At 37.7% G+C, this 12,138-nt stretch overlaps 1 protein-coding gene across 2 annotated transcripts in view; it reads left to right on the forward strand.

Moving 5' to 3' along the window:
* The window catches only part of agbl4 (ATP/GTP binding protein-like 4), a 408,595-nt gene that overhangs the window by 206,470 nt on the left and 189,987 nt on the right, over positions 1-12,138 (forward strand). For both annotated transcript variants that reach the window (XM_015379822.1, XM_015379823.1), the window contains exon 5: positions 10,711-10,927. In XM_015379822.1, coding sequence (XP_015235308.1) covers positions 10,711-10,927 — 217 coding nt within the window. The remainder of the gene's footprint in view (positions 1-10,710; positions 10,928-12,138) is intronic.

The raw sequence follows: 12,138 nt of genomic DNA on the forward strand, positions 1-12,138 counted from the left end.
GGTTATAAACCTTCCTGCAGTCTTTGGTGATGCTTTATTTTATTTTCATTTAAAAGTACCAGTAGATTTTTTATGTAAACACTTTTCTGTTTTCAGAGCATGATGTGCAGGTTAATCATGATGTGGGGAAATGGCACAGCTCTGTGACAATGACTGTAGTTCTGCTTTCTATGCACTTCAGTAAAGCCCATGTGATTTCCTTTAAAAAAAAAAAACATTTTCTTCTATTTGACCCAGTCAAATGTGGTATATTATTTAAATGTTTAGGGATGGCAGGAGAGAAGTAAAGATTTTGGCACTTTACTGCACAAAATCAGGAAATCTGGCCACCCTAATTACACGGGCAGTTTGAGAGTGGTCGTAAAAGAAAGATGAGCTTCATTCAAGGTGTCTGGATTCTAGTTTGCATTTCTTATCCATGTGTGAGGGTTTTTGTCCAGGCTATGCATTTGGTGAAATTGGCAACTTGAAATTCTACTTTAAACATGAAAGGTTGCTTTTGTGTAGCTTGTGGTTTGCTTTTATGTTTAAAGTCTTACGTATTATGAGAGTTTTAGGTGCTCTTTATTCAGAGTGGGGCATTTTCAAGAGTTAAAAAAAAAATCTAATTGTTAGGTCAAACCTAGGTTAAACCGACAAAAAAATATTAATAAACATCATGGTGCACATTTTAATATAAAGTGTGTAAAAGTTGAACACAAAGAAGATAGTTAAAAACATGCCATTGGTTTGAATCTATGGCTTAATGGTTATACAGCAAATGCAAATTCAGAATGACAGGAAAACAAATGTCAGGAGGCAGAGACTGTTTGGATTATTTTCCAATTTTTGGGTTCCTTATGGATTATACTTAATTTAAAGACCATGTACAGATAATTCCCCAGTTGTCTTCTAAGCACTGAGATTTAATATCAACATTTTTAGGTATATTTAAAAGTGCAGCCTTGTGTTGTCATACAGCTGCCTTCAGAATAGGCCTGTCCCCTTCCATTAAATACACACAGCGGACGCTGCCAGAGAGTTCCAGAAGCGGAAGCCTAGAAGGCTGCTGAAGCAGACGAAGGAAGACAGGATAATCCACAGGTTGAAATCCAAGAGGCAGATCCAAGCTCAGTCCACGGATGAATCAAACAGGAGCCCAGAGACAGGCCAGGCAAACAGATCAGACAGGGGCAGGCAAGCTAAAAGGTTTATATACATAAACAGATCAGGCAATCAGAACACTATGGAAACGCTAGAGAACTCTCAACACCAAAGGCTTAAGAATAATGTGGCACTGATGGCTGGGAACAAGGAGTTTAAGTAGCAGTAGGAGGAGGTGGATCGATTAGCAGTGAAGAGAAACAGGGCAGAGCTAGACAGGTGAATGAAATGAGGAATCAAGCCAGCCATCAGCGCCAAGATCATGACAGAACATGCATTTGTTTCTACTTTACAGTCTTTCACATAACATTTTTTTACAGACTTGAATGATTATTATATTGTATTACTTCTGTTGCTGAATAACTAAATAGTTCGAAGCCTTTGGCTCCAACAATTTACTTGTTGATGTTGCATTACTCACTTTACTGGTTATTTTCCACAAAAGAAAGCCTCTCTGAACAATGAGATGGTGTAAAAGGTGACCTCATTGCTGTGAATGATTTAAAAAGCGATTTCAGAGCTTGTCATGTGAGTTTGATTTCCCTTCTCTGAGTAAATTCTCTAAAAGAATGAGCTCATCACACAGTTGCCCTATTCTCCACCCAGACACTGTAGTGTCAGTGTTGGTGCTTGATCTGAGATCAGTTTTGTCTGTGAAACAAGGTTGACTCATTGTGAGATCAGGCGATGCTCTCATCTTTTTTTTTTTTTTTTTTATATAATCACATACTTTAGGCATCAATGACTTAATTGGCAAAAACAAACCACACTCAAAACAAAGTGCAACAATGAAATCACACATTTTGTATACATTTTGGGTGGAATTATAGAATTAGGAACATAAATAATTATTATTCCTCCACCACTGCTGAGCTGTTGTGCACCACATGATTACTAATCTATTGTAAGCATATTAATGTGTCTGTACATACATCTTTTGTCTCTGGGCACTTATCTGTTATTATAACGACCTTCTCTGGCGCCAGTCTGTCTGTTCCATTCCACACTCTTGTACACACACATGCTGTCGATAATGTAATAGGAGTATAATGTTGCACTTTGGGAAATGCTGCATCACACAATTATAGGTGGATGGTCTCATCTTTCTACTGCCTTAAACACGCTCTCACACAGGGTCCGCTGCCCGCTCATCTCCTCCCTACGTTACCATTTGTCTCTCATGGGAGGGCTTAACGCTGAGATCATCACTTTGCTGTTTTTGATTTTATGTTGTTTTGATGGCTGCCTGTACTTTCTCTGGTCCCCCTCCTTTTTTCCAGACTAACCTGCACCTGCCAGGTTGCCCCATAGGGGAGCTTTGGTGCCACACTGGTGAGGGCACAATGATCATCTGCTCTTTGCTAATTGCCCCTCTGCCCCACAGGACGTAGGGGATTGGGTACCATCAGACCCAGCATGTTTCTTTTAGGTGAAGCCCCTGTGGGATGGTCTGTGGGCTTTTGCTTTATCACAGGATCTTACCTATAAGTACTTTAAGAGGCTTTCAAGTGCATCCTCCTCTATTTTTCACCCTAAATCTTTTTTTTCAACCCTTAACAATTAGCTTTTAACTGTTACTCTTAAAAAAAGTAATGCCTATTGAATGATTCAATGTTATTTTTTAAGCATATAGTGTTTTTTTCTTTAGTTTTTCTTGTGATTCTCTTCCAAAGGTCACCTATCACTTAATTATGTGGCCCTCTACTGGCACTTTCCGGCACTACCACCATTCTAGCTGTCTAGATAAAACATGCAAAATAAAACTATTTATAATTTATATTCATATTTAAATATGACTTTAAGTATATGCATGTATGCATTCATAAAAAATAGCTTTCAAAACTCATATTTGTAAAGGCAAACTACAGTGGAGAGTTAGTGAGGAGATATTTTAGAGAAGCAAGCCAGATTTATTTATTCACTGGATATTTTCCTCATTGTCACTATCTCTGAGAATACCAGTTAGAGCTGCTGCTGTAAATCCTCTTTCAATTTCCTCTCAGTGTGCTTCCTAGGTGGTGATAAAAGCATCCCATGTGAATGTTTGCATGCTGTACATCTCAGGAATTTCAATCAGATTCAGCATGAAAGAGATTAGAAGTTTGAGTTACATATAGTCTAGTGCTCAGTCATGTTTTAATGGAAGTTCATATTATTTTTGTGTAGTACTAAATGCCGTATTAGACAGTTTTATTAAGGAGAGATTAAGCTCAACATTATGACCAGGTAAAGTACATAGGACTTATCTCTTTATTAAGGCTTTTTTGATAGGATTAGATAAGATTAAATGTATTACCAAGACATGTTACATTAAAACATTACAACTACACACAGAATTTTTTTTTTTATAAAAGTCAATTAAAATGTATTCAGGATCATTTTGTCATCAAATTAAAACAGTTGATTCGAAAGATATTTAACTATTGTTAAAACATTTTAAGCACCGATATAGAACTGAATGAGAATACATGACTGACAGATGTGACATGAGCATAAGCACACTTCAGTGGTTCATCAGGTCAATGATCCAAAGCACACTATTCGGCTGACCTCAGAGTGGCTCAACAATGAAAATATGGCGTCTGGGAGTAGCCCAGTCAAAGTCTACACTTATATGGCATAACTATGGTAACTATGGTAAATGCTTGTGTGTATAAAATGTGTGTATGTTGATTTTTATATTTGAGCATGGAGGATAATGAGACGTGTCAATACCAAAGAAAATAGGCAATAAAAGTATAAAGGTAGAAACAAAAATATAAAATTTGAAAATGAAAGCAGTAAAAAACACCATAGAGAAGAATAAAAAAAAAAAATACTTTTTTAGAAATGTAGGATAATTACTTACAAGATGATATCAAGAATGTGTGCTACAGATATTTACAAAAGGAGATACAATCTTTATAAGATATACAGAAGCAACTAATTCTTTCTGGTGTTAGATGGGCGTCCAAGATTTATGACTGCTCTCAGTTTTTATGGAAATAACTTTTTCACTTTATGTCAGCTGCATAATATAAGCTCAGGAAAAGCGCTGCGGGTATCATCTGATATTGACCGAGCTGATTTGGCCAACTCACCTTGAAATTCATTGAGGTTTAAAAGCTGCCAATCCTGTGACAGATCAGCTAATGAAATTCCCCAGCAATACATGAATATCAGAGCTAACACCGAGGGCTGAAGATAACAGCTCTCTGCTGTGCCTCTAACAATAGGCAGCGGGTAAAATAGCCACATGATGGAAGAACACCTGGGTGTTTTGATGCCACCATCAAGTGAGTGTCTTTTACGTGCTCATGTTTCAGTCTCATCAGAGGGTTGTTTCTGACCTTAGAAAGCTGCAAACGGTGTGGTGTCTCCACAGGTGGGCAAGTTTTAGCTTCCTTGTTACAGAGGAGTCCATAAGTTACAACTGTTGTTGTTTCCTGCAAATGCTTATGGCTGCTGGATAGAAGATCCAAGCATTTGTATTAATCCCCTATGGCAGGGGTTCAGCAAGCCAAACTGCTCAAAGAGCCACTCTGGACCAAAAAAACAAATTTGTCTGGAGTCGCAAAACTGTAAAAGTCTTCTATAAGCCTTGTATGACAACATGGGCTCTAAGTGTATTAGCCCACTATAAAAAAGGACTACGTGGGCTTATATATATAATTGGTATTCATGATTAAATGTTTAACTGGCGACCTGTCCAGGGTGTGCCCCTCTCCACCGTAGACAGCATGGAGATAGGCACCAGCACCTCTAGCAACCACTGCTGGGAAAAGGCATGACAGAAAACGGATGGATGGATTAAATGTTTATCCTCACAATGTCACATAGTAGTGAGAGGTGAGGCAGGAGCAGGGAAGGCTCTCACCGCGTGGAATTCATTGCGTGCTGCTTCACCACGTGGTTCAGGTTTTGTTGCATTGATGAAATGAAAGAAACCCGATAAAGGAATCTTTCTATGGTGGACGAGTTTCTGTTGGGAGAAGCTGATTGAGACATGGGGAGCCAAGCAGGAACTGATGTCCATCAGAGCAGAGCTCTTTAACCCCAAAATCTCAGATCCTGCATCACCAGCACTGAAGAAAATTCACATACTGTACCTGCATCAGAGCGCTACCTGTTCGATCTGTGAAAGGTTTTGCATTCTTACAACAAAACTAGCAGCACTAGTGGAGTTTGGAGATGCAATTCACATCTTAAATATATCTCTGTGCTCCTCTAATTTATCCAGAAGTTCTGCAACAGTGCTTTTTCACTCACTCCTAACCTTGTGATTGGCTTTATATTGAGCATACCTTCCCCAGAAATACCTTTTCATATTACTCTTTTTATTTTTTGACAAACTCTTATAACAAAGCAAAAATGCAGGCAATCCATCCGCATTGATAATAAAAGCAAATGATTCGGTCCATTCTTTGAATCCTCTGTTCTCATCAGCTATCTTCCTTTTTTTCCCTTTGGGATCAGTGGTCCAACACACATCCACTGCCTTGTTTGCCTGGCACCCTGCCACGCTAAAACCTGTGTTGCAGATTATGACCACTGATCTCTGTTTACATTTATTGTTTAAATCTATTTATTATACAAATGTTTCCAGCCTTGGAAAACATATGAATGTTGGTTTGACCTCCTGCACACCATATTAAAATAAACAAAGCTAAAAAATATAAAATTTTTCATAAATTTTTGAAAAAACTCCAGGGGGCCACAAGGGGGGCGCTAAAGAGCAGCATGCAACTGCGGAGCCGCTTGTCTCCAGCTCCTGCCCTATGGTTATTTTCTTACTTTGCCCCTTCAGACCTCAGTAAATATGATGACACAATGAAGCCGACAACAAAAATACACCTCATTTTATTTTAATTGCTTTGAGCCAATCATTTTGAGACAGAAAAAATTATGCAAAGGTTTTTGCCATATACTTAATCATATTTAGTTACTTTAACACACTTGTTTTATGTCCTACAATGCAAACATTAAATAAATGTGTTAACCTATCTAAATATGAATAAGTAAGTGTTAAATACAGAGAGCACAAATACAAAGCAGCATACCTCTGTAAAGTAGGACAAGAAGACTTTGTTTAAACCTAATCTAACCTTTCTCCCTGCTCTCCAAAAATGTTACAGAACAGAAAGCTAGTTTGTTGCAGTATCTTATATTTATAGGTATAGCAGTTAAAAAAAAAGAAAAAAAAGCTTTTTACAAATGCAATGCATATACATATACATCACATATTTCTAACTTTCATAGCCATAAATTACAGATGTTTACTTCATTAGGGGGATCTTATACACACAATTCCAATAAATCTGCTTACAGTTTTGGGATTTTTCATGTGAGTAGGTACACATTTCCAACGGGTGTCAATAGTTTTGCAAATTTAAAGGGCAGATTTACCAAGCTGTAGTCAAATAATACATTTTACCACCAAATACAATATATACAGTAGCGGCCAAACCAAAGTACAAAGCCAGCACAGGTTGCCTAGTAACTGTGTTTCCAGAAAGCTTTGTTTCAACTTGATTTGCATCCAAAAAAGTGGATGCTCCTGGAATATGTATGCACACCATCATGCACATAAACATGCATGTCATTACTTCCACATGTTGATATGAACTCCTTAGGTGATTCAAAATCTGTTTTTCTGCTTGACTTAGTACGCAAGTAAAAGGCACAAAGCTTTGCTTTAAAAACAAAGCACCAAACATTTGGTTTCATTTAAGAGCGCAGGAAAAACATGCCTCTTTAATTTTTGGTGTGGTACAGACCAAACATGTTACCCAGGACAAAGTGTTTGCCAAAAGGACATACTCTTTGTTTTCAGAGAGTATGAATGTGTGACGGTTGAAAGCTTTATGGGTGCACCCAGACTTTTAACCTTCCTAAACGTTGATGGGATGACAGGCCTAAAGGGACAATGGTGCTATGGAAAATTAAAAGGGGTTCTGCTAGCGCGTGTAGGTGTTTTGTTTTTAGGCACCGCGACTTTAGTTCTGCAACTTTCTGCCTCTGTCAGTGAAAGCACTCAGAGCAGCCTAGATTGGCATGCCCTCTACGCCTGAATGATTTCAAAATACAGACAAAATGTCTCCTGTATAAAAGCCACCAATTTATAAGCCTTCATCATTGCACCATCAGAATCAGAGCAGGAGTTTTTTTGTAATATATTTTCAAAACAAAAAAGAAAACATGGCATAAAACTGAGACATGTCTAAAGGTTGCTAGCCAGCTCTACAAGAAAGTGTCTCTTTATCTTTGACTTTGTCTTTTCACTTGTTTCTGTTTCTGCTTGTCTTCCACTTTCTGCATTTGCATCTTATTTTACTCTGTATTTTCCTCCACTCCTTGTGTCTTTGTATTCTGCGTGACTCTTAGGTGATGCTCTGGAGGTTAACTTGTTCCACAGCTTGCTGCGAAAGAAATGACCTTGATGTGGCTCACATACGGGGCGAGTGTGTGCTGTTGTTTCTCTGTGCACCACACTGTTTATTTGTTTCTGTAATCACTAAAATGTAAAACTTGGTGTGAGTGTGTTTTTATACCAGGAGAGATTCTCCTTTTATTTTTTTCCTTCTGTTAAGCAACGACACCTCTGTGCCACGTCAATAGATGGGCAAGTGAAGAGGCACAGGAAAAAAAACATTTAGATAAAACAAATTGGCAGGTTGAGAGCAGGAGTGCTGACTTCTAACATAACCAGAAACTGATGTGCATATGTTGTAAATATTTGTGCCTTTTGTCTATGAATCTGTGGCTCCTAAATGAGCTAAAGACATCTTCTTCGACCATTGCTTTCTATACTGTCCTTTCTTTCAAGTCACTGAGCTATTTTCTCCAGCGTATAACTATAACGCTGTGATGGGACAAGCAGATTTAATTAAAATCAATAGCCAGGACTGTTTTAGTCTCTGGCAAGGTCACAGATTCTACAGCAGGGAGAAGGAGAAACAGTGAGAAGGGGGATTGCATGGATGGACACAGCAAACATGGAAATATGTAAAAGAGGTGAGGAATCATCATATTTTTAATTAACCTGCATCTCAGAGGACTGGTATGACAAAAAGCATTGGTGCACGTATGGAGCCTAGGGTTGAAACTCATTGGTGTCACATGGATCTTTGGTTTGTCCTTGCAAGTACATTTGAAACCCAAGTGGTCATGGAGTTTTAAAGGGGGAAGAGAATTTCATTTATTTCATTGTAGAATTGATATTTTCCTTTTGCTTTTGTCCTTTCCTCTTTGTCCAGCTTTACTGTTGGACAACTCTGGTATGCTGGGTGTTGTTGGCAGCCAGGGTGTGGTATAACTATCCATTAGCTGCATTAGTATTCTGCAGAGATAGTCACATGCAGACGTATTCTTTTCTCTACTGCTGAAGGAATAATCAGCCTTGGCGTTTGTTCTTTTTCCTCTATTAGAGGTTGATGGATTTAGCTTTTTTGATTCACTAGGTGCCTTCAGAGGTTTTTCACATTCTCAGTGATGCTTGTATGCAAACTACATATCTGTTCAAAATCTGCTAAATTCATTAAGGTATCTGTGCATACACATAGAAGTCTGGCTCTCCTGCCTTCTCCTCTTCTTCGTGGGTGACTCGGGTAAAAAAGCTGGATCGGTCTGAGCTGGCAAAAGTGGTTTGATTAGCAAGTCTTGTGTCAGTCTCAGTCCTGATAACATCATATCTGATCTGTTTGCCAGAGTCGCCACAGAAGAGACTGTACTGCCAGCCACCATGCTTTCCTGTATATCTATGTATCAGTTCCAGATATGCCATCACCCTTCTCTGTCATCTTTGCCTTATCTCCTTATTCCACCTTTCTCCCAGATCCTAGTACCCAAAACACACCAATCACTCAGGATCTTCATCTTTTCTCTGCTTTTATACTGCATTTTTTTAATATCTTTTTTTGCCTTTGTATATTGAGCTTAGGCTTGAACTGTTATAACTCGATGATTAAAAGGAAAAGACAAAAGAAAATAGGAGAAAGACAGAACAAAATATGATTAAAAAATGAAAGAATACATCTAAATAAGAATATTTATGAGGAATCAAATAGGGACAGACTGAAGCCAATGAAGTTTGTTAAAAGAGACAAATTTCTGTGGTGTGCAGCATTTCTATCCTGAGCGATAATAACTACAGGTCCAGGACAGTTTGCTTTACTCAGATCCAATACATTGCACTCAATACTATATCAGAAGATTAATCTGACTACAAGCATACTGATTCATATTTGAGATTAAAATTAGTTTACACCATTACACAGTAGTTTCAGACAGTTAGTAAAAGTGACTCAATTTTCCTAAAAAGAAACAGATTTAAACTTCTCTTCGTCCTATAAATATCTGTTAGGCAAGTCAAGTTTATTAAGCACATTTCACTGGCAGGGCAATTTAAAGTGTTCTACAAAAAAAAAAAAGAAAAGTATATTGCACTGGCATAGGGGCAACACAAATTAAAAGTTAATAATCAAAGTAAGACTGTTAATAATAGAAAGATAAAATGGTTGATTAAAAAGAGAAAGGAATGTTTACTTAAACTTAAGTAATGATGTTTATGTAACAGTCAATGGCCACTACAAACAAATATCTTCTTAATCTAAAGCAGCCGAGAGTTTTCTTTTGTAGTTTTCTTGAAGTTTAATGGAGCGTGAGAACTACACACTGCCTAACCATATTTGGTACTGTTTCAGGGTATGTAGAGTAGACTTAAGCCAGAACACCTTAGAGGTTTGGGGGGGCTTTTAGAGGGGCTTTAAGATGGACCACTGGGAAAAGCCAAACATGTGGTCTCTAATATAAAGTTAACCACTCGCTCAAAAAGGCCCTTTCCTTTGAGTAAGATTTAAATCAGTCCGGTGCTGTACCAGAAAGGCTGACCTGGTGGTACCATCCTTACAGTAAATATGTGTTTTCTTTTGACTACGTGAGTCATTTGAAATTATGCTTTTAAAAATAACATAAATCTGTTTAGTTAGGACGCTTTACAAATGTTTAGACCCTTTGTGATGATCACAGTCCTTACAGTTGGTGTTAGGAGGCGTTCATAAGTATTTATTTCACGTCATGTGTTCCATCCAGTGCAGATCATTGGCGCCACCCACATCTAGTGAAAACTAGTGTAATTGGATGAGACATATCACGCAAACATTAATTGGTTAGCTAACGGAAATCATCAGAAGCAAGCAGGTGTTCTTCAAACTGTAAACACGAATTGTCTAAGCCATGCTGCAGTGTCGGATTCAGAATAAGGTGCTGAAATATCTGAAAGTTTGGATGAAGGTGAGAGCGTATCGGGAGATGGAGACGGAGACCAACAAGACCTCCCTCATCCTTGGCCCTATCTCTAAGAATTTTTCGAAATATTGGAAAAATTTTGCTTTCAATTCATATAGTGGCATCTAGCTGTTTTTTTTTTTAAAGGTTACTTTATACTTTACTACTCCACCTCCTCCCTGTGGGTGGCCTTTACATGTACATCAGTATGGGTGTCCTCCTTTCCCCATTTTTCACTCATTACAAAAAAAAACTTTAAGCATATATATCCAGCATTTGTTGCTTCCTTTGTCTATGTTGCAGGCAGAGGCTTCCACCGAAAAACGTCTACTACTACCGCTGCCCTGACCACAGACGCAACTACGTGATGTCATTTGCTTTTTGCTTCGACCGAGAAGATGATGTGTACCAGTTTGCATACTGCTACCCCTACACCTACACCAGACTGCAACATTATCTTTCTAGCTTGGAGCGCAGAAACCTTCCCTACCTGCAGAGGGAGCAGCTTGGACTTAGTGTGGTAAGTTCCAAAATAAAAAGACACACACACACACAAGCAGGCGGACAAATAAAGATATTAGGGTGGTGGAAATGTTAAGGGTTGAGGCAAGGAGCTATAATGACTAGGGTTAGGATGGGCTTCGTAGGAGTTATTCATATGGTGTGTGCCTTTACAGATTAAGGAGAGCAAATTTGGTAACTTTACTGTGCCTGCTAGCAATGTTTATATAGGATGTTACACTGGTAGATTACAAACTACAAGCTTCTGAATACCTATGTTCAGCAGTGCTTTCACATCGGCAATGGAAGCAAGTGTATCATACATGCTGCCTGCAGTCCCGTCTGTTCTTATCAAATAATTGACAGAGAAAAACTCATTAGAAATGCTTGAGAGATTAGGACTTTTCTTCAGTACTCCAACATTTCACAGGGAAAGTTATCTTCCAGAGAAATACCATGTAGTACAGGTACTTGAATGGAGCATTTGACCATAAATTACAGAAAATATTTAAAAATTTAGAAACAATATCAAACAGGTGATAGTACTTTTTATATCTTTATATATTGAATATGTAATGCCATGTATTAGTATGAAAGGGTAGAAAATTAACAATTATACATTTTCTTTCTTACTGTGAGGTAAGTGAAGCATTTAAAATTTGAGCACAAGTTTTTAAATTTGGTTTGGCAGGTCGCACCAGGGGCTGTAAAATATAATGTATTTTGTAATTCATCCTGAAATGACTGAAGAGGTTATCACTTGGATATGAACAACATTTCCATTCCCCCAAAGGAAAAACAAGATTTTTATCCTGATAGATAGTGGCTTGTTATAGATTCAAAAACATTAACACATTCAAATGTTTCAATAACACTTTAAATGTTTTCTGGCCAAGTCAAAATATGTTATATATTTTGGTTAGTTTTAAAGTGATATAAACTTAAATTCCATGAACACAGTTAAGGAAGACCCAAATCAATATGTGATGTGTGTATGCACTTGGATTTTTCTATTTTGTATTTTTTTATTCAAAGAACAACTGCAAAGTTTAATGTATTTTACTAACATATATTTAAGACCACCACAGACTATGGGAAGTAAAAGGAGTCAATATTCATAAAACAAATAAAAAAAAACAAAAAATAAAAGTTTCAGCAAACATATTTTTCGGATATATGCTTTCCAAAGTGTGGTGTGCAATTACGTTCATCCACCCTTATTACATGCCT

The sequence above is a fragment of the Cyprinodon variegatus genome, unplaced genomic scaffold (assembly GCF_000732505.1).
Source record: "Cyprinodon variegatus isolate N-32 unplaced genomic scaffold, C_variegatus-1.0 Scaffold200, whole genome shotgun sequence".
NCBI classification, from domain to species: Eukaryota; Metazoa; Chordata; class Actinopteri; order Cyprinodontiformes; family Cyprinodontidae; genus Cyprinodon; species Cyprinodon variegatus.